The sequence below is a fragment of the Grus americana genome, chromosome 8 (genome assembly GCF_028858705.1).
Source record: "Grus americana isolate bGruAme1 chromosome 8, bGruAme1.mat, whole genome shotgun sequence".
Classification (NCBI taxonomy): domain Eukaryota; kingdom Metazoa; phylum Chordata; class Aves; order Gruiformes; family Gruidae; genus Grus; species Grus americana.
The window spans coordinates 25,384,027-25,410,104 of NC_072859.1; the positions used below are offsets into that span (position 1 = coordinate 25,384,027).

Genomic DNA, 26,078 nt, shown 5'->3' on the forward strand with positions numbered 1-26,078 from the left:
TCCCCTCCCAGGGGACCAAGACTGTGGTTTGACTTCACAGTACTGTGATGAGATTGGGCATTTCAGTGATTTAACCCATGACATACTTGATGTAATGAAAGCCATCAAGGAAATCATGTTCTTCAGATAGGATTGGTCAGATTCTGCTCTGCCTTACACCAGCGGAGATCTGGAGTCACGTCACGGAAGCCAGAGGAGCGGGTCCCAGCGGGACTGCCTGGAATTTGCCCTTGCCTAATGTCAACGCTGTCCCTTTCCTGGCCCTGTCTTTGGTGAACATTTAACAGGACAGCCATGGAAAATGATCCCTTTAGGCTTTCAGTCACACACTAAACCCCCTAGATTTTGAAAAGCATCTTAACAGGCTCCCCTGGAGGAGCATCCTCCCATCCGCACCTCCCTCAGCCAGCCTTGCAGGTGGCCTTTGCAGACCAAGGTGAGGTATGCTTATGGAGGAGAGGGCATTTTCCACCGCTCTGAGCAGAGGAAGACACAGCGGGGGCTGCGCTTGGACCGCGTGCTCCTGGTCATGTCATGACCATCCTCCTGGCAGCAAGGAGGGCTCCATGGGGGCAGCCTGCATGCTGTCCTCTGGACGAGGATTTACATGCCTGCTGATGAAGAACAGGGTTAACGATTCTGTCTCACCACCAGCGCGGACAGGGCAACCAGCATGTCCTTGTGCACAAAGCCATGCTGCCCTGTCAGCCCAAGCCTGGCACCACGCATCTCTGCACGAGACCTGGCAACCGTGGGATTGTCAGAGTGTCTTCACATTCCTTTTCCAGGAGGCTGGGCAGAGCCCAGGCAGGAGGCTGGCAGCAGTGCCAGACACCCTGCCTCAGGAACCAGGGAGGGCTTGTGCTGGGGCAGATGGATGTTCCCACTTAGGCAGCTGCCCTGCTGTGACCGGTGTCGTGATCTTGTGCTTCCCTGCCTGCTCCTCATGGCCATCTGCTGTCTTGGCTTCAACTGTCCACACTGCGACAGTGCCATGGCATGGCTATAGCCAAGCTCCTGGTGCTACCGTGGGCATGGAGTGGCATGGAGCCAGCCAGCTTGCTCCAGCCTGCTCTGCGATGTCGTGAGGTTGTGCAAGCACTGGGACAGTGAGCCAGGACTAACCCTGTGTCACTGTGCCTGGGTGGCTTCAGCCCTGGGGAGAGCCCATCAGACCATGCTCCAGTGCTTAGGAGCTGAGGGACAACGGGTGAGACCCCAGCGCTCAGGGCAGGCCTGAGGCATGGCTCCCCTCAGCAGCCCCTGAGGTTTTGGGTTGTCTGATACCAAAATACCAATTTTGTAGGGAAAAACCTTAAACATCTGCAAAGGTGTATGCACAGTAACACCCACCAGAGTGCAGCAATATGGACTTGCACTAGCTTGGACTGTGGTGGACACCCAGAGACACCACACAGTCCTATTAAGCATTGAGGCCACTAGCCCACAGGGCCATCAGTCCCACCTCTCCTGCTGCGTGCCAAGGCCCAAAAGGGTTCCTGCATTGCCTGGTGGCACCATCCTCACTGCCCAGCAAAGCTAACTCATCTCTGGGATGAAAGCACAGCTTTTCACCTCCCCGGGCTGGTTACACTCCTCACACTCACTGCCCTTATCTCTGCAACTACAACGGCACAGAGACCCATTGTGGCACTACAATCGGAGACCTCTGCCACAGCGGAGCACTTCAGCTTGTCCCCCCCCAGCCACCCTGGGTTTGGGCACCCTCAGCTCTGCCCCTGCTTCCTCCAGCCTGGGCTTTCTGCAGAGCTTCCAGACCCACAAGCATCCAGATGCTACCAGATCCCTGCTCAGCTGAGAGATCCCACTCTCAGATCTGCATGTCCCCAGATACACTGAGATCTCCCAGTCCCTCAATTTTCCCCGGCTCCCTGAGCCAGTGAAGTCCCAGTGTTTATTATTCCTCTCCCAGAGTGGTTCTCTGTTTCCAAAGCTTTGCGGTCTGATCTGCTTTATTTCAGTTGTTTTTCCTTTCTTCCTTCGCTGAGTTACAAAGCTGCGAAGGGCCCTTGGAAAGGAAGATGAGTCAGGACAGATACACAGGGGGGAGAAGACAAGCTCCCAGCCTTGAAGTCAGGTTCGCTGCCTGCGTCACTGTTATTAAAAATAGATGAATGGCAGTGCTCTTTGCATTGGAGGAGCAACAGAGGAGATTTAATATCCCGGGCTGCTGAGCAAATGCTCCCTCTGTCTGCCTGCAAGTCACCCAATAGCATCTTCTGCTCTTTGATAAATTCTTTTTTTCTTGGCTCTGACTTGTGGGATTTAATTTGCCTTTCATAAAAAACTGTTTTAATGCTTCAGCCTTGGGAAGGGGGGGGAATGACTCACCTTGGGTTAGCTTTTCCGCTCCAGTCAGTTGGCTACCATCTCCCTTGAGAACTAGAAATCCCTTCAAATGCGGAGTTGTCTCCCTTTGAGAGCAGCCCCTCTCCCCATCCCACAGTGAAGTGCTTCTGGAGGAGGAGAGAACAGCCGTCTGGGGGTGATATATTGGCCCGTCTACCCCAAGACCAGCTCTAATCATGCTCTGCTCGCTCTGGGGGATGCTTAGCTGGTGTCATACCCCAGGCTGGGGGACACAGCCCACGCACTGAGCTTCCACATCTCTCCTAGGGCCAACATCTCCCTCCCTCCTACCTAGGCCCTTACTTCCCCTCAGCCCTTTTGCTGCCACTATTTTCCACTCACTTGTTTTCTATTATCTCCTTCTTCCTATTAAATTAACATAATCAACATTATCATCTCTGGCCTGCTTCGTGCTTTGGCCACCAGCCAGAAATGAAAGGACAGGAGCTAAATAAAGCCAGTGCAAGAGAGAGTGTGACACTGGCAGAAGTCAATGCCGTGTTTTCTGAGCACAAAACTTCCTTTCAGAAGTTATTCTAAGTCCTCGACTCTCACTGCTACCCAGACCTGTCTGGTTTACATGCTGTGTGGGTTTGCAAGGACGTTTTCAGTCCTCCTCGAGAACAGCCCAGGGTGACAACCCCCTGAGCAGTCAGAGCCCCTGTACAGCCCACACCGACACAGGGGGCTGCTGCCTGGTATCTGAGGGGGATATTTTTGCTCGCTCCATGAGAAAGTGGCCGTGCACCAGTGGGATATTAAAGCGCCCCTTGTTTTCCCTTCTTTCTCCAGGGTGGGAGAGCAGCAGTGTCACTGCAAAAACACTGTCAGGCCCATGCAGTCACTTTTCTCACTCCCAACCGCCCCTTCTGTGCTATGGGGAGCCGAAGGTGCCTCATTACTGTGTTAATCATAATCCTAATGAGTGCAGAGATCAGCTAAAGTAATAGCAGTGACCTGCAGGGGGGCTCATCTGCCCAGGTTTATCGGCTGCTCACAAACCCCTTCAGGGAATGCCAGCCCAACGCTCTCCTTGTCCCCCAGCTGTTGAAGATACCCCGTGCCATGTCTATACGCTTAATTAAAGCAGAGGGATCGGTAACCTTGACGACTGAGAGCCACCATCTACAAGCCAGCTGAGATGGATATTGTTTCGGCATCTCCAGAGACCAGAGGAGAGACGTGAATCAGAAGCTCGCAGGCGCTGGACGCACACATGAACCGTGGTCACAGCCAGCAGCTCCTACGTCCCCCAGAACTCATGTCCTTCGCGGGGATGGGTGCCCGTGGGGTGGAAATGCCCTGGTCCCTCGCTGGTGAGACGTGGCAGGCTCCGAGATGCCAGGTCAGGAGTGCACACTGTGGCACCAAAAGCCCAAACCTGTCTGGCACAAAGAAGGTTTGCTCTGCCGGGCAGCCCTGTGGCGTCTTCGGGAGCAGAAGACTTATAATTTAACAAAAAGTTGTAAATATGCTTAAAATAATTCCCCTTAGAACTGGGAAATTTGTACAAGCCCAACTACTTCTGCCTTACGGGATGCTGGAAAATTGTACATCTAGTTTTGGTGGCAATAAGCAGCAAGCAGCGAGATACTTATTTCCAATGAGAGGCTGAGATTTAATTTTATTTTTTTAAAGAGCTGGTAAAAGACATGATCAGTTTTGCATCAGATCAGCCCTGTTCTCTTCCGCCTGCCTCTGAACTGAGGGCAGGAGCTACCAAGGAGCCCCACATTGAAGAAACAAGGCAAGATCTCTCAGGGAACAAAAATATCCATTTCCACCTTCCTCCTCTGTCCCGTGGTGCTGCAGACACAGGTATTGGGACAGAAGAGGGGACCCACAGCCCCACCTCTGCCAAAGCAGCCCGAGAGAGGGTCAGCAAGGACCACACCATGACGTGGGACCCTTGGATGCCTCCGAGGCCCTATGTTCTTTGCACCCTTTGGGTGAAGGGCACCTTCCCAGATCAGAAAAGCCCAAAACCTTCCTGTTGTTTCTGTGAGAGCTGATGGGGCAGGACAGGAGGGCTCACTTCAGCTGCACCATGTGAGGCTGGGGCTGGGGTCAGGGAGGAAGCACTGTGACAAAGGATTTGCAAGGGGGTTTTTGGTCCTTCCAGAGAGCAGGGTGGGCGCAGGGTGCCTGGCTGGGTTTCTTCTTCAGAAAAGTCAACCAGAAGAGAGTGGTCAGACTTTCTGAAGGATGGCTGCTAGCTCAGCCCTCACAATGCCTGGATGGGGCTGGCCAGCCCAGGAGGTTGGGAGGGACGTGGGCCCAGGGGGTGCCCCACGGGCTGCAGGATGCCCTGAGAAACGCACATGGCTTCTTGAGCACCCAGCTCAGCCCTGGCCAGGGCAGCATCCAGGGATGCTTGGAGCAGCTCTGCATCCAGCTGTGCCCACTGTACCCCAAACCAGTGCAAGGGCCCTAGGGTGATGCCCCATGTTCGGCTTGGCCATTGTCCCCATCCCTGTACCGGGCAGAAGTAGGGGGTCCAGGTTCAACTGGAGGTGCCAGGGGCAATGCAGGACCAGATTGGGGGATGATGAGGGCCTGGACCAGCATGGGGTGATGGGGTGGTGCAGAACTGGACTGGGGATGCCTGGGACAGGGAAGGACTGGACTGGGGGTGCCCTGCCCAAACCAGGAGTCACCAGTCCGAGGATGCCAGGGCTGTTGCGGGACTGGACCAAGAGTGCCCGGCCCGAACCAGGGGTGCCGGGGACCAACCGGCGATGCTGGGGGCGATGCCGAACCGGACCGACGGTGCCAGGGACCGAACTGGGACCGGACCGGGAGTGCTCTGCCTGAAGCGGAGGTGCCGGGTACCGGACCGGGAGCGGCGGGGTCGATGCGGGGCCGGCCCGGACGGGGATGCGGAGGGTGCCGGGAGGGCGGGGGCCGCTGCCACCCCCCGCCCCGCGCCTCCGGGGCCGGACCACGTGCCGCCCGCCCCGCCCCGCCCGCCGTCCCGCCTCGGCACCGCCCCGGTGCCGCCGGCGGAGCCAGCGCGGATCGGCCCAGCATGGAGGGGACGCGGCGCGCCGTGCTTCGCCTCGCCGCCGCCTGCTGCCTGCTCTGCGCCCTGCCAGGTACCGGAGGCGGCCGCCCGAGGGGTACCGGTGTGGGGGGGGCGGGGAACGACGGCCCGCGGGGTCCCGCCGGTCTCGCCGCGGCGGGGAGCGCAGCGCCGGCGGCAGCCGTCGGGGCAGCGCCGGGGCCCGGGCTCCTCCGCCCGCTGGTGGGGCTGCGGGAGAAGGGTCTGGGGAGCCCTTCCCGGGGACGGAAACCTCCGGGGAGCAGCATCCCGGGCCTGGCCCCGAAACGGGCGAAGTCCCCTGGCCCCGGGCGCCGTCGCCCCGGCGGGCGCGCAGGTAAGGTCGCCCAGGGATGCTCGGGGGGAGCCCGGGCCATCCCCGCGCTCAAGGCAGCAGCGAGGCCGCCCGCCCCGGCCTTGCCCATACAAGGCAGCTGCAAGCAGCGCTCGCCCCGCGGGTGCTGCTTCCCCGCCAGCGGAGCCGGGCTGGCTTCAGCTCCCCGGCCCAGCGGGGAAGCGGAGGGGATGCGCGGGGAGGGGAGCAGCGAGCCCGGAGACGCTCACCCGCCAGCATCCAGCCCTGCGGCTCCCACCCTGCAGGTCTTGGGTACCTACGAGCCGCCGCTGAGCTTCCCACCGAGGGGACCCCGGACAAAGCCCGAGCTCTGCCGCCTCCCCGCAGGCACGGGGCGCCCGTCCCTTCGTGCTGCGGGAGAGGAGGCAATGCCGGTGTCCGGGACAGAGCAGGAGCCAGATCCCATCCCCAGGCAGCCTCTTCCCAGGCTGTATTTCGGCTCGGCTCCACGAGCAACATGTCCCCACGTGGGCAGGCGCGGTCTGCAGCGTGGCGCTGACAGCCCCGCACACCGACACGCAGCCGAGCCCTGCCGCGTGGCTGGGAGCGCGCCTCGAGTGGGGGGCTGTCACCATCCCCCGTGACCCTGGCAGTGACAAAGTCTGAGCTGGCATTTAGGGGCTTGCCTGGGGCTCGGGAAGCAAACGTGTTTCCTCTTCTTGGCAGCTGAGAAAAAACCCTTCACCAGATGCTGGTCAGATCGCAGCACAGTGATGGCAGCAGGAAGAGACAGAGGGGTGACCCATAGAAACTGGGTTTCTAATAACTAATTGGGCTGGCAAAACCCTAGTGTAGGTGCCCGTGGGGCAGAGCCCCAGCAGCAAGAGCAGCGCTCAGGCTGAGGTTTTGGGCACCGGATGTGGTTTGGCTGAGTTTGAGGCTGAGCATGGGGAAACAGTCCCAAAGCAGCCCCCTTTATATGGGCAAAGCCTTGGGTAACGCTGCGCTCCCTGTGCAAGGGTGGCTGCGCTGTGACGAGGTGTGGGGAGGTGACCGGCGCTGGCAGAGGAGCGACTCGCTGGCAGAGAAACGACTCGACTAGGGATTTCCATCAGCCGAGAGGAGGAGGAGGAGCTCAGGGCTGCCGCTGGCTGCGCTGGCCCCATGTCTCGCAGCGTTTCCTGCCCCAGCCTGCTGGGGTACCCCCAGGAGCCCCCTGCCCCAGCTGGCTCATAAGAGCTGCTACAAAGCCCAAGACTCAAATTGCTGGGACATGCCAGAATTAAAGTTGCGCTGGATTTTTCCTGGCATCTTTCATGCTTAGCGTCCCAATCCCAAAGTCCCTTCACAGCCTTAGGAAACAGCACCTATGCAGCTGGCCTAGCCCTTGTCCTCCTGGCTTTTGGGTCCACTACCTAATCCCAGCCACAGCTGAGAGAGCAAATGTTTTGTGAAACTAGATGGCACAGAATAGATGCCAGCAATAAAAAACTGCCCCATAGCAAGCACAACCCTTAATGAGACACCAGAGAATCGCAGCACGGCAGTGATGGGGGAAGGAAAGGTTCACCTGGAGATTGGCCCCAAAGTTGACAGTCCTCAGACAAACCTGTCCAAAACCAGGCTTGTCCTAGCCCTGCAAGCTGGTCTCTGCCGTGCTCCTGGCACAGATCCCCTTTGCCCCCCCCCCCCGTCCAGCAGCGCCTGCTCATGCTCCCCAGCCGGGTTTGCTGCGGGGCCACAGAGGGGCTCTGGCTGCCGCGTCCCCCGTGCTCTACCCACCCCAGCCTCTCAATGCAGCCTTTCTTCGCTGCCTGCGGAAATCCACTTCCTCCAGCACCGTTAGCCTTACAAATAAAACCCCGAAGTAATTTTGGTCTGGGCATTTTGCTGCCTTCCCCTCCTGTGCCGAACTGCCTCGCAAACGGAGGGGACGGCGTGGGGCCGGGAGCGGCGCAAGCACATAAAGCCCCGTCTGTCGGCACCTGGGGCCATGCACACAGGCAGGCAGTGTGTCCGCTTCCAGAGCCCCACGGCTGATTTGCCATGGGTTTTTTCCCCTTATTTGCCCAGGGCAAGGGAAAGTGGTTGGACCCAACCCCACCCCAGCTGTCCTGCATCCAGAATTGAGCCACAGCTCCGTCCTCTCCTCAGGGTGGTACCTCCAGCTGTGTGGGGTAACCACCGACCCTGCACCGCCTGTCAAGCCCAACCATGTCGTGGTGTCAATCTTTGATGCCATTTCTGCATGTGCTCTTCCTCCAGCCCCAGGTGCGGGTGCATCTTGACTCCCTGCTGCCCTTCCATGGCCTGACCCGCTGGGCAGGGGCAAAGCACTCACCTCCTTCAGCTCCCTTGGCCCCATCCCTCCAGGTAAAGGGGAGCAGGGACGATCCAAAGCAGAGGCCCTTCCTTCCTTCCTTCCTTCCTTCCTTCCTAGACCCTCTGGGTGGGCAGATGCAGTTCTTGCTGCAGGGGTTTCCACGGGGCTGCCTTTGTCCCCACCATGCTCTGTGGGGCAGCTCTCGTAAGGCTCAACACTGCTCATGTCTGGGGCCTTGTCCTGAGCCCTGTAGGGCTGCTCAGAGCCCCGCATGACCAAAACTGCCGCTGCTCAGGGCAGGATGCATCCTCCAAGCCCTGTAGCCCATGACACCACCAGCCACACAGCTGGAAGGTCCTGGGGGCTGCTCATGGCTGGGCAGGTTTCTTGATGTCCAGACTCCCCTTAGCTGATGCCACACTGCACTGGAGACCAGGCTCCCTGCTGACATGGGGCTGCTATTAAGGCAAATGGCTGATTAATTTTCTCCTAATGACATGAGAGCTTCCTTCGCCGCAGCTGTGACTCCCGAGGTAAGCAGCGCCAGGGCTGGCTGATGCCAGAGCTCCCTGCTGGTGCTGTATTATTGGGGTTACCCAGCCCCAGAGCAGGTCAGGCTTCCCAGGCCTTGGGTGCCATGCGTGTCCCCAGCAGCCTCTGGGCAAAGGGGTCTTCATCACGGCTCAGTCCCTCAATCCAGGAACAAAGCAAACAGCGTGGGAGCCTTCTGGGCACCTTCTTGCCAAGCAGGGTGTTTCGTAGCTGCACGCAGCCAGTGGAAAATAACTGGCTGGTGTGACGGTGGCTGAACAAGGCAGTCTGCTCTCCCCTTTTGCTCTGCCGTGGGAATTTGGGATAAGCTGCCTTGCCTTTAAATGGGGGATCAGTGATGGGGCTTCCTGCAAACCTGTGGGAAAGCAGTTTCTTGCATCTCTCCCTGCCCGGGCTGGGTGGCTAAGGGCTCATGTGGCAGGGCTAGGCAAAGGGTGCTGCGTCCTGCAGGCAGGCACTTGGACTGGCGTTGCCCCTCTCCCTGGTTCCAGCTCCAGCACCGCTGCGTGCTCTGGGCATGTCTGTGCTGTTCTATGGGTTTTCCTAGTACTGAAGAACCCGTACTTGGCATTTATGGCACTGTTTCCAGGGCTGCTCATCTCTGCTCTCACAACTCTTGCTCTGCCCTGGCACTGTCAGCTGGTTGTCCCTGTCCCAAATGCAGTGCCATCAAACGAGGCGGTAGCACCGTCTCCCCTTTTTGTTCCCCAGGGGTTCAAGCCCGAGGCCCGGCATCTGCAGACGCCCTGGGGAAGCATCCTCCTGCCTGCCCAGACAGGCTGGGTGCTGGGCTGTTCCTCCCCAGCACCATGCTCGCTCGGCACCCCATATCTAATCTGAGCCTTGTCTCGTGCTCGGCTCGTGGCCACCTGCCTATCGGGCTGGAAAGAGTTTCTCAGTCAGAAGACCTGGTTTCTATTCCTGTCCCTTACCGCAACCCTTGCTGTGCAGTGTGCCTGGCCTGGCCAATTTCCAGGGCCACGCTTGGCGCTCCCAGTTCAGGCTCCCCCCCCCCAGTTTTGTTGCCTGCGCAACAGGGCATGGCTGAGCTCGCAGAGGCCATGTGGGGTGCAGTGAATTAACTTGCTGCTGTGCAAGAGCTCTGCTGTGGTCCCCAAGTGGGCTGCGAGGTCCGAGCTGTCTCTCTGCCCGGATGGGGATGGGACTGGTCCTGGCATCATCCCTGGCAAGGAGAGCACTGGAGCCTGCGGCAAATGCAGCCCAGTGGCATCCTGCCTCCATTGAGGTATCAAACTGGAGCTGAATTTACAAAGCAGTTTTAAATCCCACTATATGGTGTTATTTGCATTTATACTCCAGCTCTTTTTCCTTGAAGAGGTTGTTTAATTACCGTTGGTTGGTAACCATAAAAATGTAATAACTGGCAACAAAAGATAATTTCTACACTTAATGGAGTACTTTGCTAAGCAATAGGATGTAATGTAATTGCTTAAATACATACAGGTTACAGCTTATGCTGTTACTTTTTAAACATATTAATTTTGCATTTTACTAGGTTGTTTGCAACTTAAGCTATTACACTTAAATGGAAGTTTAATTCAGTTAGTGCACAAAAATAGAAGTGTTTTAGATTTTAGAAGGGTTTGGGTGCCTTTTCAATGAATCAGAGTAGTGGTTTGACATGTATTCTGTAGGAAGCTGATTTAAGTGAAGTGCTATCTGCAGACAGTGACAGCCTGTGCAGGGGGATACATCCACACCAGGGAGTCCTGCTCCCACGGGGACTTTTTCTGAAATCCTGGGTGGACCTTTTCTCATCTCTGTGCTCAGCTCTCACCTAGGTCTCTGCGCCTCTTCCAGTGGTGACCGCAGCCTGTACCCTGCTGCCCTGCTCTCCCTCGAGCCCCAGCAGCCAGCCTGCTGCTGGCTTCCTTACCTTATGTGGCTCTCCTACATGTCACCCCAAGAGGGATTTTAGAAACAGTGGTAAAGCCTGTGGATTGGAGTTGGGTTAGGACAGAGCGTGCAGAGGATGCTGCTGGGACAGGGGCAGGAGGGTTGTGGCAAGAGCTCATCCGCAGGTTGGTCCAGCTGAGGCCCTGCTCTGGCTCTCTGCCTTGTTTTATGCTCAGAAACAAATTGACAGTGGGGTGGCTGCTGTAGCAGAGGATGGAGGAGACGTCCCCACTTTGCGTGGCTGTCCTGATACAGCAACCATGCTCAGTGCTGGTTGTGCAAACCTTCCTCAGCCCCTCGCTTGGCCCCAGCCCTGAAACTTGGGCAGGGAGCGCAAAGCAGGAACAGCCCGGTCTCCTGCAGAGCTGGCTTCCTTCACTCCTCTCCGTTATGGCATATTTATATCATGTCTGCTCTGGAGCTGGTGGGAGCTCGGGTTGATGCGTGAAGGTCCCTCAGTGTCATCATGCAGCGCAGGAGAGGGGCCAGAGCTGTGGGCTGATGCTCAGAGCCCTCCCTTCCCTCTTGGACCAGGGAGCGTTTCCCACCCTTGTCCAAGGCAGGGGCTTCTTGGCTGGCTGCATCCCTCCTCCCTTGGGGCCGTTCTCTTCCTTCACCCCTGTTGTTTCCCAGACAGAGGTCACTGCAGTCAGCACTGTCTGATGGGAGCTGCTGCTCCAAATCCACCAGCCCTGCCCTAATGTGATCTGAGATTGCTGGTTCTCACCACACGCAGACGGAGCCTGGTGGTTAGCACAGACGCGGGGCAGGAGCGGGGCTGTAGGCGGGGGACCGCCAGCCAGCTCCGCTTTAGCAGGCACTGCAGCTTAACCAAAGCAAACCCACCCTTGGTTCCCTGTCAGGGAAAAAGAGATGCTGTTATTATTGGAGCTCTTACTTGCAGCTGATCCTGCTTCTTCACGTGCAGTACAGTCATAGTTGCTTTATTAGAGATCCAGGGGTGACTGAACCTTCACCAGCTGTCTTGGGGTGCTGCAACTGTCAGGCCTTGGAGCATCCCAGGGATGGGTAAGCATCCGTACCAACTGTTTCCATCTGAGACAAGAGGGGCATGGTTTCCTCTTGTCTGCAGGAGCTGATGAGGGTGATGCCTTAGGCAATGCAGCCACAGCCTCCCTGGCATGTGGTGCAGGAAGCAGAGCTCCTCCAGGAAGACGCCAGAGTAACGAGCTCTGACCTGTGTCTCTATAAGTAACTGACAAACAGCTAAAAACATCATCACTCAGCGACTGGAGCAGCAGCGACAGCACTGGAGCTGGGGATTTTCCGACGTGTCGTGCACCAAGGATCCATAGCAAACCACAGTGGTTGGATCCTGGAGCATCACAGCTGGCATGGGGTTTGCTGGGTCTCATCCAGCACAGCCAGCCGCAGTGGCTTCCCAGCAGAGTCCTGCTCTCCCCCACTGTACTGCAGGGTTTGCACTGGAGCTGGGTGGGAATGGGTTGCAGTAGGTGCCTGTTTTGCTGATAAAACTGTGGGAAACAAAACTGTGGCGTTGCAGTAAGGATGTAGGAAATCTTAATGTAAGACCCTGGGGGAGTATTTTTATTTTCAAACAAACCCGAACTAAAACTCATTAGTGCTCACTCTCTTAACACCCACCTACCCACAAGTACTGAGTTGCACCTATTGAGTATTTCCCCAGATGCTTTGCTTGGTGACTGTGCTGGCTTTGGATGTGCCCTTATCCCTTAGGAGCTGACAGACAGTGATGGTGATCTTTTGTCAGTCTGTCCCTGAGTGATCAGGATTTACTCACTGTTCTTTGTTTCCTTGTCCATCTTAAGGCTCTTTCCTTGTTCTCTATCTTCCCACCATCATCTCTTAATGGCTTGAGTCTTTGTGTTAGCCTGGTTTAGGCTCTCCCTTTTTTCAGGCTCTCCTTTGTTTCTTGAGCTGGGTGTGCTGAGATGTGCTGGGCTGGATGACTTGCTAAACCAGGTGCCATCAATACCTGCCGTGCCCAACGGCCTCTGAGCGGGTCCCCTGCTGCCCCAGCCTTTTCCCATCCTGTGCCATACTTGCCAATTTTAACATCTCTTCTGCGATTCTCTACAAACCAGGTTTTACACACCACAGTAGTGTGTTACGCCAGACCCAGGCCGGCTGCTGCTACAGCACAAGTCTTTCTGCAATGGTCCTGCTTCCTTGGCGGTCATGGACACCGGGCAATTCTGCGGGAAGGAGCCGTGTGGCTACTTACGGAGAGAAGAGCTTAGGGAAATACTACTCCCACTAGTTGTACTCCTCACAGAGAGCGGGGAGCTGTGTGCAGTCCCTCCTTATTCACAGGATGGGGGGAGCTGCTTGCCCCCACAAACCCTCCTGCCCTGCAGCACCTCCTGGCAGGGATGCTGGCTCCTGACACTGTGGGGAGGTGCCCTGGCGTGTGGGGCCCAGACTCATCAGCCTCCCCCCGGCTTTCCTTTCCTAGCCAGAAACCGGCACAACCGTTTCGGAGGTGCTCAGGCCTTTGTGCAAGACAGCTCTCCCCAAATCTTTCCTCTGCGTGACCCTGATCACGGCTTGCTGCCCCCGGGCACAGGCCAGCTATTCAAAGCTGCACGTAGCCAGGCTTGCCGCTGGCCGGGCACCTGGCCACCACCTTTCCTGTTTACCCCACGGTGATAGTGCAGCTCTGTGTGTGTCGTGCTACATAGGAGCAGGTAGTCGGGTGTTTACAGAGAGAGCATCTGCCAATGCCCAGCCGGGATCCTTCAGCGTTGCCCAGCACAAGCTCGGGAGCTGCTGGGATCTCACCCAGCGGGCAGCACGCTGAATAGCAATGCTGGGTTTAGGGCTGGGAATCGTTGCACGAAGAGCTGTGAGCTTTGGTGCCTGATCCTGGGAAGAGAAGTGCTCAGCTCTTTTCCTTCCAGGTGTTTCTGGTGTAAGCGTATCCTACGCCTTCGCTCCATTTCAGAGAGCAGCTTGCTTTGTTTAGAGGCACATTCTGGCCACGGACAGCTGGATCCAGGCGAGGCCAAAGGAAGCATCGCTTACGCCTTCAGTCTTCATGTTTAAGTTGCCCCAGCTGGGGCTCTCCTGGAGAGCTTGTTCTCCGAATGTGCGGAGTGAGGTTGTGCTGCCTGCTTGTGCATCCCCCACAGGAGCCCTCCTGGGACGGGGGCCCCGGGCTGGGGAAGCACAGCTCTGTCAGGCTGCTTTGAGGTTTTGAATTCTCCAGCTGGTCGGAGTACTGCGAAGGTCTCCTGAGGGAGATGTATTGTGTCTTTTTTTAGGTCCTGTTAAGTGCTGTAGCTGGAGAAGAGCTCTGATAACTATGTCTGTTCTGAAGAGCTTTTAAAAACTGCTGAGATTTTTCCCAAAGCCTTAGTATGACAGTGGGCTGCTTTGTTGGTGGATTAATGTTTCTTGGTTACGGCATCTGCCTCAGACACTTCTCCACTGTGGAAAGAGTGGGCACCAAGATGGGTTTTCTTCATTACCTTTATTTTTTTCTGTAGTTGGCTCATCACACCTCTGTGGCTTGGGTAGAAACTTGAATAGAAATCATCAAAATATTGACCATACGATGTTTTTAAATTGTCTGGAGAGTCCATCCTGATGTGACTACATTTCTCTGTTTTCTTCCTGTTTACACCCTAAAAAACCCTCACAGGATCCGTGTTTATGAACAGGCAGTGTAAGAGCCTTGTGGTTTTCCTCCTCCCGCACGCTGTCACACTGTCTGGCGGCTGTGGATCTGGGGGGGATCCTTGCTCGCTGCAGGTCCCTGCGAGGGAAGCCGGCCCTGTTTGCAGTAGTGGGAGGCTGAGTAGCTCCCCATTTCTATGACAACAGTCACACTTTATGGTGGTGATGTGTTCATAAATAGCTCATGAAGGTGGCTCCCAAAGTACACCACCAGCTCTGTTAGCTGTAGTACTCTCTTGCTACCCATTTTACCCTTCCCTTTAGCAGCAAGCCCACGCTGCTACTAAGATGACTAGCAATATATACTTTACCCTTACCAGCCACAGACTTTTTAAACATTACTTCTCTATACTTCATTGGGCCAGGGGAGCTAAAGGATCTACTTCCACTTTTTCCCCACTTCCATTTTTTCTGCACCACTTCTGACTCTTTCTCAGTGAACCAAGGAAGACTTATCGTTTCTCACAGAATCAGGTCTCAGGTAGTACTTTTAAAAAAGACAAATCCTCTAAAAAGGTTTAAAAGGTGCTCCAGGGTAAAGGGGTTAGTGATGTTGACTCCATAGAACAAAGGCACAGGGCTTGAAGGGGAGGAGGGTAAAGACAGGTCCCTGCCTCAGAGAGACCAGGAGGACAGAACAGCTATTTGAACCCCTTCTCCAAGTGTGAACGTGTGCTGGATTTGGAGTTAAAGGGAGGGAGAGGTTCAGTTCCTGGCCTCCCCCTCTGTTTTTCCTCTCAGTGTGGGATCTCTGACAAACTCCTCAGCATTTCTTAACTCTGTTCTGTAGGAGAGGGACAGAAGACAACAGAGACCTTGGTGACACCATCGCCTTTTCTTAGTACGGTGCTAACCTCGCATCAGCCAAGGGAAGCCTCTGACTTCAGTCCATTGACTGCTGCCATTCCTGAGACAAGCCTGGAGAAAAACTTGACTGCTGCAACACTCAATGCCACTGAAGCCCACGCTACAGAGATGGATAATGCTTCCATCCCTACCACCCCCATGGTGAGCACCAAGGCAGAAAGACTGCAGGCTTCCACCACTGCCAGCCCCAGGGATGTCACAGTTGCACAGTATGAGCACCACAACATGAGCTTGTTGGTCAACAGCAACACTGAAATCCCCTCCTCTATCCCAACTGCCAGTACTCTGGAAGAAAACCAGCCCAACCACGAAGTCACAGAGCCTTTCAGCACAACTGAAGAAATGGATGATGCCAGCAGTGCAACCCCAACGCCTCCTCTGAACAGTGTGCCTGGTGAGGTTTTTGCCTTCCCTGCCTGTGCAGAAAGTCCTTCCCCAAGGATGCATAACCTGGGAATTTCTGTGAACTCTCATGGGAACTGGAGGGAGGGGGAAAAGGGAGTGAGCCATTAAGCGTGACCAGTTCAGTGGGACCAACCTGCAGAGATGCTGTTAGTTCAGCATCCTCTTTGCAAACCCCATTAATTATGGTATTAATTGTGCTGGCTTCTTTCTGATGAGGACATTGATTGTGTGCAGGGAAGTCCTTTATATATCTCATCTGAGACAACGTGCTTCAGCAGTGCTGCCCTGCTGGGCTGTTCCTGCACCACTGCTGGGGGCTTCCCTGCTGCCTGCAGAAAGGGGCAGCACACCCTCCCTTAACACAAAGCATGGAGATAGGCAGGCACACGCATCAGCCCATCCAATCCTGGGTGACCATGGGAACCCCTACCCTACCCTCAGATCCCTCTGGGCAGCATGGGGACTGACTATAGGGTCTGCGATCCCAGTCTCACCCACCTTGGGGCCTGCCAGGCTGTCACTCACCCCTGATACAAAGCAGATATTGACTGACCATTGATTTGCATGGTGTTGCACAACCGCATGCTTCGCCCTGGCTTGTGTCACGGGGTTCTGCTGCTCTGTGATGCACAGACACAGCCTCAGGGGACGCAGCTACCCAGTCCCTGGGCAGCCCCCTCTGCGTTCCTCATAAGGAGGCACGAGAGACCTTTCCCAGTCTCTTGCTCTGGGGTGATCCCCAGCTCTTTGCAGAGCTGTTTGGGGCTTCTCTGCTTGTCCTTTGTCCCCAGACAACAGGCCTTGTGGGCCCAGCCGAGGTTGGCTGACATCGCAGATTGGTGCATGTGAAAATGAAGAGGACTTTCTAAAGCACTGTGGCTTATAGCGTGGCTCAGCTGTGGCTGCGCTATAGGACCTGCTTGTTTTCCAAAGGGCTGTTTTTCCTATAGTCCCAGCAGTCGTCTTTACAGCCTTGCTTCCATCTCGTCCAGTCCCACAGAACAGCACGCTTACACTTTATCCTTTGAAATAACTGCTTGTTCCTATCTTGCAGCAACAACTAACAGCTCTCAGCTGGGGCCTTCTGATGGGCACACGGTGGGGTCCACAGCAGCAAGGTCTGAAACCAGGCCAGGAACGAGCCCTGTGGGTGCCACAGAGGAAAGCACCATGGAGCCCAGAACCTCTGCTCCCATCGCCACCGTAGGGAGCATGTCCTCTGCTACCGCCTCTGGTACCACGATGGTGAGACCCCTTGTGACCAGCTCCACCGCTACCAGCACAGCTGCCATCCCCACCAGCAGATCTGCATTGAAGCAGCCATTAGAGCGCAGTCATGAGAAGGCTTCTGTGTTGGATGTTGGTGATGATGAAAATCCAGGTAAATGGTCTGCTTTTGTCCCTGCTCTCGCAAAACATGGCAAAGGGTTGGGGGTACCTCAAAGTCCCTCTCGGTTGTACTGAGCAGAACCAGAGAAGACAGGGCTTTGCTACTCCAGCCCTTGAAGACTCTCCTTTGGCCTCATTCCCTTGGTATCCTTGCAGAGCTACCCAGTTCTCCTTCGGCTGATACAACGAGGGCTGATCCCTTGGTAATCACTGTAATCTCCGTCTTCATCATCATGGTGGGCATCCTAGGCCTGGTGGGCTTCTTGAGATACCGCCAACACAACAGCCGCATGGACTTCCGCCGCCTGCAAGACCTGCCCATGGTGAGCAATGCCTTCAGCCCAGCCTGAAATGGTCTGGCTTGTACTGGTGCTTTGCAGTTCCCCTTCTACTACATTAGCAATGCTTTGGGTATTTGTAGAAGGAAGAATGCTGATCTCAACTCCTGTTCCCTCTTAGGTCCCTCTACTTCCATCCAGGGTTTGAATCAAGACAGCAAGTCTCAAGGTTGACCACTAAAGAAGTTCTCTGCTTTCCCCTCACTCTGCAGGGGAATGCTCAGAGGTTAAATAGTGAGAGAAAGGGGAGCTCCATCCAAATTTCCCTTGAAATGACATCTTCCTAGCCTCTCCTCCTGTATTCTAATATATTTGCTTTGTGACTATGACAAAGCAGATTCTGTGCTCTGTTCCAGGGAGGTTGTCTGTCTGTCTGCATTTTCCCTTTGGGAATATAAAAAGATATGAGGGTTTCAGAGGCTGGATTAGCTCTGGGGAAGCTGCAACTAACTCACTGTGCTTTCTGGGGCAGAGGAGTACCACTTCCCTTCTGCAGCAGGCTAGCAAGCTGATGCTGTTTCTAGCCCAGTGGAGTTTTGCACAGCCAGGGTTTTCCACATCCCTACAGCAGGCAGGCTCTTCCTGCATGCACCTCTTCTCTCCAAAAGCTGCAGCAGGAGGGGGGGGCAACAGTCCAAAGATCCAGGAATTGCACAAGGACAGCATTTGGGTGGATTGCTGGGCAAGATGGCCACACTGTGACAGTGTGGATGAGAAGGCTGTGCTGCCTGCACAGCACTCTTCCAGGCTGGGACTGTATGCCATCGTGCAGACATCTCATTAAAGCACACTATTCTCTGCTTCTAGGATGACATGATGGAGGACACCCCTCTCTCACTCTACAGCTACTAGGCAACGAGGCTGTCCTCTGCCTGGCTGGCTGAACTTCCCAGAGGAGAAGGCCTTGAGGACTTGGTCCCAGACGATCTGCTGAGGAATGAGGGGCTGTGATTTGCACACAACTGAAAGATCCTTTTCAGATGGCTTTTGGTTTTAGACATTTTAAATAGTTCAATGTTGAAGCTTTTATGCTGGGAATCAGAGCCCAAGTCTGGCCCTTTCCTCGAGGCTCTCCTCAAATCAATGTCCTGAAGACGTGCCTCCTTTTAGTGTGGTGACCAATTAGCCAAGAAAACCTTTGCCATCATGTTCTGCATGGATCTCTTCTGTCCCTCTTGGCGGCGGCTGCTTTCAAAGGAGGTGGGCAAGTGATCCATACAACAGCTCTTAACACTGGTGTTGTCAGCACAGTGCTAGCAAAGGAGACTGCTGTTTTCTGAGGGAGCCAAGGATGTGGATATCAGTTCTCTTGGGCTCCCTCTTGTTCTGTATTTTTAAGGTGGTTTATTTTGGGCTTTTTTTCTTGCACTTTTTTTGTTCCTGTTTCAGCTTTAGTCCTGGGATTGGCGCTGCCCATCCTGAAACACTTACCAGGAGGATGAGAGACTGCTCTGCTTCCTTCCTACATGCATACCTTTTCTCTTTCACCAGGGAAAACAGTTTTGTGGCCACTGGAGAAGTGCCCTTGCTACTTGATGTTGCTGGGAGGAAAATGAACATAATTTTAGCTTAACAGGGCTTGATAGGACTCAGTCTAGTGCCAATTAGACCCACTAATTTGGTCTCACCAATATTAGGAAACTGGGTCTCCCATACTTAATGCTTTCAGCATATGCATAAAATCCTTGCCCAGGCTCAGTAAATGCTTTGGTCCATTTCCCTGCCTGGATGGACACCTGCCTTTCCTCAGGTACCTCCCATTTTGCTGCTAGCATCTGGTTGCTGAAAGTTGTTGTACCAAACTAGTACCACGCTCTCCCTCCTCTGCTAATGCAAGGTCAAAGCTCCTTTACCTTCTAATGTTGGTCTTTGAGCCAGCTGGTGTCTTGTCATGAGGACAGATCCTAGATGTAGGTGCCTTCCTCCCTTCCCCCTTCTAGGCGTTAGGCTGATTAGATTCTGCACTTTTGCCTCAAAATGTCATTGCTGTAGACTGCATCCAAGGCTCTTGAGGTTCCTCAAGGAAACTCACAGGCCAGAGTCTGAGTGGATCTTCAGGTGCCCTTGCCTCAGAAAGACCGGAGTGTGCGTGACATGGAAGTCTTCATGAAATTAATACCTGCTTCTGTTTTCTAATTCACGTTTGACTGCAGGTAAAGAGAAACACACGCCTTCTCTAGAGTGTTTGATTTTTGACTAAGCCAGTTGCTCCCTCAGGATACAGCAAGGGCTAAAGATTATCTACCACATTGCTCTTGCAAGCCTCAGTCTCTCCTCTCAGTAGCAACGCTCACTGACCCCACAAAGGACAGATACCAGGCCTCGTTAGCAAAAGTACCTTTTTTTTCCAGTGCTGTTCTTGCTTGTTTTAGTAGGAAAAGGGGAATTTCCCCATCAGCAAGGCTCAAATTATCTGCAAAGATGGAGCAGAACCAGTCTGGGTCAAATAGATGAACTGGGTTACGGCAGCAGTTCCTCCTTCCTGCATTACTACTTCCGAAGTGGCTGACAAATGGCTGCAGTGCAGTCTGGGTTCAGCTGTTGGCTTTGACCTTGCATCTGTTTATTGTAAGGATGCCCAGTAAAATAGGGAAGAAGGGTTGGTTCTCTCCTATTATTATTGCATGAAAACTAAAGGGCAATTGTCACAACTCCAAAGCTTTTGTATTGAGCATTGTCTGCACAGAGCAATCTCCCTAGCTACAGACTTGTTTCCCCTGCCGGAGGGCAGGGTGCTACTGGTTTTTGGCACAAAGAGAGGCAAGTTAGTGGTGGAAAATAGAACTCCATCCTGGCTGGAACTGGTGCAGGCTGGCATAGCTGGAAAGTGTCTCTGCACACAACCGAAAGGGCAGGGGCCAGTTGTTCTGGTTTCCCATGCATCGCTGTCCAGGGGAAAGGGGCGAGGAAGAAAACTTGCCCAACACCAAAGTGCAACTTTCTTTGTAAAATATGTTAATAGTGGAATTTTTTTTCTGCAATAAAGTTACAAATGCCAAAGGTGTCCTGGTCCTCATAGTTTTGTTGCAAACATCTAACTGAAAAGGTTTTGTAGATCACAATGAATCCTGTGATAGATAAACAGCAGCAGTTTGGGGTAGGAAGACTCACAGAGCTGATACTAGTGAAAATGCCAGACAGCTATAAACCGTAGCTCTGAGGATTCAGAAGGACACCACCCCCTGCCTGTGTTGCTTCTTATCAGGGTCATTCCCTGTCTGGGTTGACTGAGATTCATTTCTGCATGGTCAAATCAGATTAATTCTGTGTTGGAGAACCACACTAGACCAAATAATCTAACATGCACCTTTAGACTCTCTTCCTTTGTCTCTGATTGAAGATATCCTTATTCTCATCTGTTGTCAACTGTAAGCCCAAACTTTACAAAAATATCCTGAAAGCCAGCCTAATCCAAACCTAAGTAGCATCATCTGTCATGCTTCTTTCTATAGTACAGAAGACAAAGCAAATTGAAAGGCATGTGTTTCTTTTTGTTTAGCTTTATAGCTGTTTTGAACTCTTCCCTTTGGAGCTCAAACCCACAGGGAGGTAAGTGCTTACGGTTTGTTTCAAAAGCCCAGCTCTTGCTACAGACTTGATAAAGAGTCTCTCCTGAGCTAATAGTCTCTCCTAGCTGTTACAATATTTGGGCAAAATCATCCAGCTCATGTCATAGACTGTTTGTGTTACAAGATTTTCTACTGCAGAAGCAAAATATGGTGAGCGAAACTACTTGGTCATTTGGCTTGTGCTGTTTTTGAAAGAGTTCCCACAACAAATCTAGAAAAGCACATTCCTGGAAGATCTAGAGCAAGGGGAGAGCAAACAAAGACTTCTTAGACTAGCAAAGTGCTTGCTGAGTAATCTGAAGACTTGGGGGTGAACTCTAAATCCTGCAGAGATTTCAGTCCTGTCCCAACCATACAAAACAGAAGAACTAAGTAACAGAACAAACATGCTACAACTAAGCCAGTCTTCTCAGGTATGAAGTCAGCATTATTCTGGTGCTTTATGTCGGAGTTTCCTCTGTTCTGCCTTTTTGCCACCAACCCCGCTCAGAGCTAATTCATTTGTTGCATAAAAGAACTGCTGAGCTGCCTTGTTAGAGAGGTAGCACAGAACGGATCTACGTTAGCTGGAGAGGCAGCAGCAGGACAGGCTTGTGCAGGCAGCCACCCTCGGGAAGCATGAAGCTCATTGCTGTTCTCCAGCCAAGTTCTGACCTCCCAGCCAGGTGATGCAATCTCTGAGGTGGGCAGGTTTGGAGATGGACTATGGGCCAGTTGTATGGCCTTCCTCTTTCTCGTGCAGCAGAACAAACTGACAGAACTAGAAAACAACTGTTGCCAATTTCTGCATGTCCCTTTGAACACAGCTCTCGCTTTTGATGAGGCTTAGTTTTAATGCCTCCTAGGGTAAGGCACAATTATATTATTAATTAGCAAGGGAACAAGAATGAATCAAATCACACACGTTTAAAGCCAAACAGGAGGGAAAGAAACCCAGATAAAAGCAGAGTTTCAGACCCACCTGCCTTCTCTGCCTTCCCCTCCTCCCCTCTCCAGAGTCATGTTTTGAAGGGAAGGGGATTTGGGCACCTGAAAAGTGACAGTGCTAGAGCTGCTGTGCCAAAGGCAGGGCTATCTGTGTTACGTGCCAGTTCTCTGCCCACTCAGTTGTCCTTCATGGCTCAGGGCCTGTAGTTTAGCTTTGGACGCTGTGTATTTTCACCATCATGTCACATTGCAAGCCTGTAAATAAGGCTACAGACAGTGTTTGGAGACAAACTGCCATGAGAAGCACTGGGGTGGGCAAGGCAGCATGTGCATCTTGTGGGACCAACAACCCCATGAGGCTCTTTCATGGATAATAGTCCTCTGCTTGCTACCACTTAAGCAGAATGAAAGAGGCATTGCACTGATCCGGGGAGCAGGAGTGCAGAAGCAAGCCAGAGAGGCAGAGCAGTAAACTTTCAGTAATGAAGGCTACGAAATGATGCAGAACCTGGGAAGCTTTTAGCCAGTAGCCAAGCAATCTTCTTCTCATACCCAGGGGAGAACAGAATACGCCTACTGTCATTTCCCAGACACCCAGGAAGGAAACAGGAGTCTGCACGCCTCCGCATAATTTATACTCAATTTTCTATGACAACATTCAATTCAGTATAAATGTGGATTTGTCATGGGGGAAGGGGGAGAGTTTTTCTAAGTGTACCTCCTGAGCCTCTGCCAAGGATGTTCCCATCTAATCGCTACTTCTGCTTCACCGCATAGCAGAAGGGAGAGAGGGATCTTCTCTCCAATCCTCCCTTCCATCCCTCACAAAGAAAAAATAAATTGTGCACTTCCTGTCCATAAAAGAGTCAAATCTGTGGTCCTACTGATATGTAGCTAAGTGATAAGCAAAGCTGGAAGACCATGATTGCTAATACAAAAGTCTCTATCAGTATTAGGCCCCCAAAACTGTTCGTGTTTGGTTGGTTTTTTTTTTAAAATCCCCCAGACCTTTGTAAGATAACCAAGATCTTCAAACTTCCCCATCCAACCACATTTGAATAAAGATTCTTCCCCACTCTAATGTTGCAGGGGACATGTTTCCTCACAGATTTGAGGAAAATCAACCTTTACCTAAAGCAGAACTTCAAAACAGTCTTAGAAGGTAAAGGACTTAGACCTGCCCAGAAGAGGACCTTCTAATTGTGGCTGGTGATACATAGCTTGCAAACTAGATCCTCCACCATAGCTGATTCTTCAGTATTAGTAAGCTTTTATAAGCAAGCATTAACTATTACATGAAGGAAGCACAGACAGGGTGCTAGACACTTGATAGATTTGTGCATTTTAAAGACAAAGGGATGGATGTACTCATCTGCTTGACAGCCTGCACAGCCTTCCTTGTGCTTGTTCCCACTTCCTGTCTAATAAATACACTTGAAAGACATACTCAACACAGGTCTGCTTCATGTGCACCAGCAGTTTAACAATGGTTAGCCTCAGTTCCTCTGTAATATTTTTTCTTTTGAAAGACCGATCAGCCAAATAACTCCCTGAACCACAAAGCCAGCTTGATCTTGATCAGACGGACAGTGGTCACAGCTGCAAGAAAATAAGTATGTGTTTGTTCCTACTGTTCTGCTCCCTCTCTGTTTACAGGTAGACCAAATCCCCCACCCACAGTTCAAATAAAGAGCTAAGTTACCAGAGGTATCCTCCCAGTCATAAAACAGGTCTCCCTGTGATGAACTGCCCAGAATTAATATATCCCTGCAGCAGAAGCCTTTTGCTAGCACTCTTTGAACTATAATGGAACATCTGTTGACAATCTCCCGCAGGGTAACTTCTCCCCTCCCCTGTTTTAATCCTCTCTCCTTCAGAAGTACTTTTGCTCTGAAATTAGACACATCAGTTGCCATAGGACGACTTTCACAAGCGTTAGAGTGTTCTCTTTCACACTGGTCTTTCTTGGCAGCTGTAGGAAGAGGGATGAGCAGTCAGTCCTGTTCAGTATTTTCTTAAAAATTTGCTGTTGTGTCCGAACTCCAGAAGCTTTCGATGCTAAATTACAGGTTCTGCTTGGAACAAGACAAGGCTCATGGGTTCTGGAACATGCCTTTCAGCCAGATTTAGGCACTCATTTGATTCTGACTGAGAAGGGTTTCACTGGGGACAACTGCAAAATTAGCAAAATTTTCCTTTGTGCTAATCCTGGCTATGCCTTCTGATCACACAGAAAGATCAAACCACTGACATGATCATTGTTTCCATTTCCCTACTGATAAACTTGGGGGCAGGATAAGAATTTTCACGTACTTTTTAAAGGCTCTCAATATTTGTAGGTGGAAGGCAATTGTGCACAATACTATTTGTGGCTGGCTGGCAGAAAGGGAACCCGTTTTCAAAAAGGGCTGAAAGAAGCACTGGGAAAACAGCTCCCTTTGTTTTACAGAGTCTAACCTGGTGGCCCACACTGAGTGACAGAGAATTGGTCACTTGCACCCTGCTCAGTCTGTTTCTTGGATGCATCAAGTTGCTTTCCAGCTCTGCTTCAGCCAGATCCAAGCCACTCACACAGGCTTTTATATCCCGACGGTGATCTGCCAATGGCTGTTCACACATTCAGGTCCACTCTAAGAAGCAGAGCTGAACTCTGGGAAGCAGCTGTTCCCTGGAGAGGGAAAACTAACTCATCTCAGACTGATCTTCAAAGCAAAAGCCACAGTTCATGCAACTGAATGAGATGAAGATCACAGGAGCAACCTCCGCCACTGTGTCTTGTCCTGATCTGTGCTAAGGTCCCACTTGATGACTCCTGCTGCTACTCTCAGCACCACCAGTCTCTGCCTGCTTTGCCAACCAGTTCAAACCAAGCTCTGCTGCGCCCCCTTTGCAGCATCCCTGACTCTGTGCCACATCCCAAGGTCCTTTGTATCAACTGAGAAGCAGGCAGCAAAGAGAATGCCACAGATCTATCTCCTGCACTTTCCCATCTGCTAGACTACAAAGCCTTCACCATCAAATAGGTAGTTGTCCTCCTTCCCCATACTCTAAGGCTTTCTGAACTCGGTGTTGTTAGTTCACCTCTTCCCTTCTCCTTCACCAGCTAGCAATTCTAAAATTAAGTTCTCTCAGAGGAAAATGGAATAAAAAAATTCAAACCACATCAGGAAATTTCACAAGGTCCTTTTTTACCACTATGGCACTTCATTCTCATAAAACAAACCCAGCAACCTCCCCCTTATGGTGGTCATGGAAGTTTCTGTTCAAAGAACAAGATTTCTTAGCCTGTTTTGAGCCACAGAAGAGGAAGCAATTTACCAACAGTTGTCAAGTCAGCTGCTCCATATTGGGTCTTGTCAGACAAGGTAAATCTATGGTCCATATCTGTTCTGTTCTTGCTATGTAGAGAGTCTCCCTAAATGGCACGATCTAAGCCCAGCTATATATCCCAGAGCTTTGGCTAGTCAACAGTTTAAACAACATCCAACGTAATCCAAAACTTGCAGTATATTTGGAGAAAAAACATTTGAAGGCATTAGTAGAGACAACACACAAAATTCTCTCCATTTGTTCTGGTCCACCAAGTGAGAGCTCAGAAGACAAGATCATACAGCCCATCCCAAGGGAGAGGGCTGAAGCAAAGGGCTGCGGCTAGGAATTCTCTGACCTTAGAGGAAAACCCCTGTTGCAGACAACCACCACAGCATGTCTCCCTCTGCAAACCAGCCAGCAGCTGCAAAAGCCGATTGACACACCACAAATCAGGCCGGCCCTCTATCAATGTCTGTCACCTGGGGTGAAGGAACAGAATCCACAGCGCTGTGTTGTAAAGGTATAAGGTGTAGGTCTAAGCAAGAGAGCAGGAGATGACAGTTCAGGTCTCAGGTAGAGTGTGGGACTGGGCAGGTCTGTGAATGACTTACCAAAATGGCTGTTTCCCTTCCTTGAGTTGCCTCCCTTGGGTCAGCCCCACACCTCATAGCTTCCAGGTAACAAACAAGTCAAGAAGAAGAGTTCGCCCGCGTAGGGAAGCCAATATCGTTTCCATCTTTTACTTGTTCCCTACAGTAAAAAGTGATCTTTTAGTTAACATTAAAGGTCATGCAGCTTTAGTTCAGGCAGGCTGTCAGACAGATCACCGCTGAAGTTATCTGCTCCAGTTATTTCTAGACTCTTCTCCAGCACTGCTCTTCTCCAGCTCAAAACACAGCGTGGAGATACCTTTACACCAGCAGAACAAGGAATTAGCCTTCCCCAGACTCCTTACCCCAAATGTCAGCCTATGTCTAGCCCCTCCAGTACTGCTGGTTCAGTATGGGCTGCAATCCATGTCAAACTCTAATAAAAACCATCCTCACTCATCTACTGAAACAGAGAAATACCAACAAGCATCCTCACAAGCTAT

At 52.5% G+C, this 26,078-nt stretch overlaps 1 protein-coding gene across 2 annotated transcripts; it reads left to right on the forward strand.

The window, feature by feature from the left end:
• Positions 1–5,344: 5,344 nt before the first annotated feature.
• Positions 5,345–20,177, forward strand: LOC129209633 (mucin-2-like). Of its 2 annotated transcripts, none has more exons than XM_054834347.1 (5): positions 5,345–5,465; positions 14,969–15,439; positions 16,505–16,831; positions 16,996–17,162; positions 17,985–20,177. In XM_054834347.1, the coding sequence occupies exons 1-5, from the start codon at positions 5,399–5,401 to the stop codon at positions 18,027–18,029; spliced, it is 1,077 nt and encodes a 358-aa protein (XP_054690322.1). In that variant the 5' UTR covers positions 5,345–5,398; the 3' UTR covers positions 18,030–20,177. The 2 variants fall into 2 exon arrangements, with proteins under 2 accessions (XP_054690322.1, XP_054690323.1); XM_054834348.1 differs by having other exon boundaries at positions 5,348–5,465; positions 17,299–20,177.
• Positions 20,178–26,078: the final 5,901 nt, after the last annotated feature.

What these genes read in the sequence shown, in the direction of transcription:
- LOC129209633 (XM_054834347.1), top strand. Translation starts at nt 5,399, where the DNA reads ATGGAGGGGACGCGGCGCGCCGTGCTTCGCCTCGCCGCCGCCTGCTGC. An exon ending in CCTGCTCTGCGCCCTGCCAG is followed by an intron (nt 5,466 to 14,968) that starts GTACCGGAGGCG and finishes TCTGTTCTGTAG; the next exon opens with GAGAGGGACAGAAGACAACA. An exon ending in TGGTGATGATGAAAATCCAG is followed by an intron (nt 16,832 to 16,995) that starts GTAAATGGTCTG and finishes GTATCCTTGCAG; the next exon opens with AGCTACCCAGTTCTCCTTCG.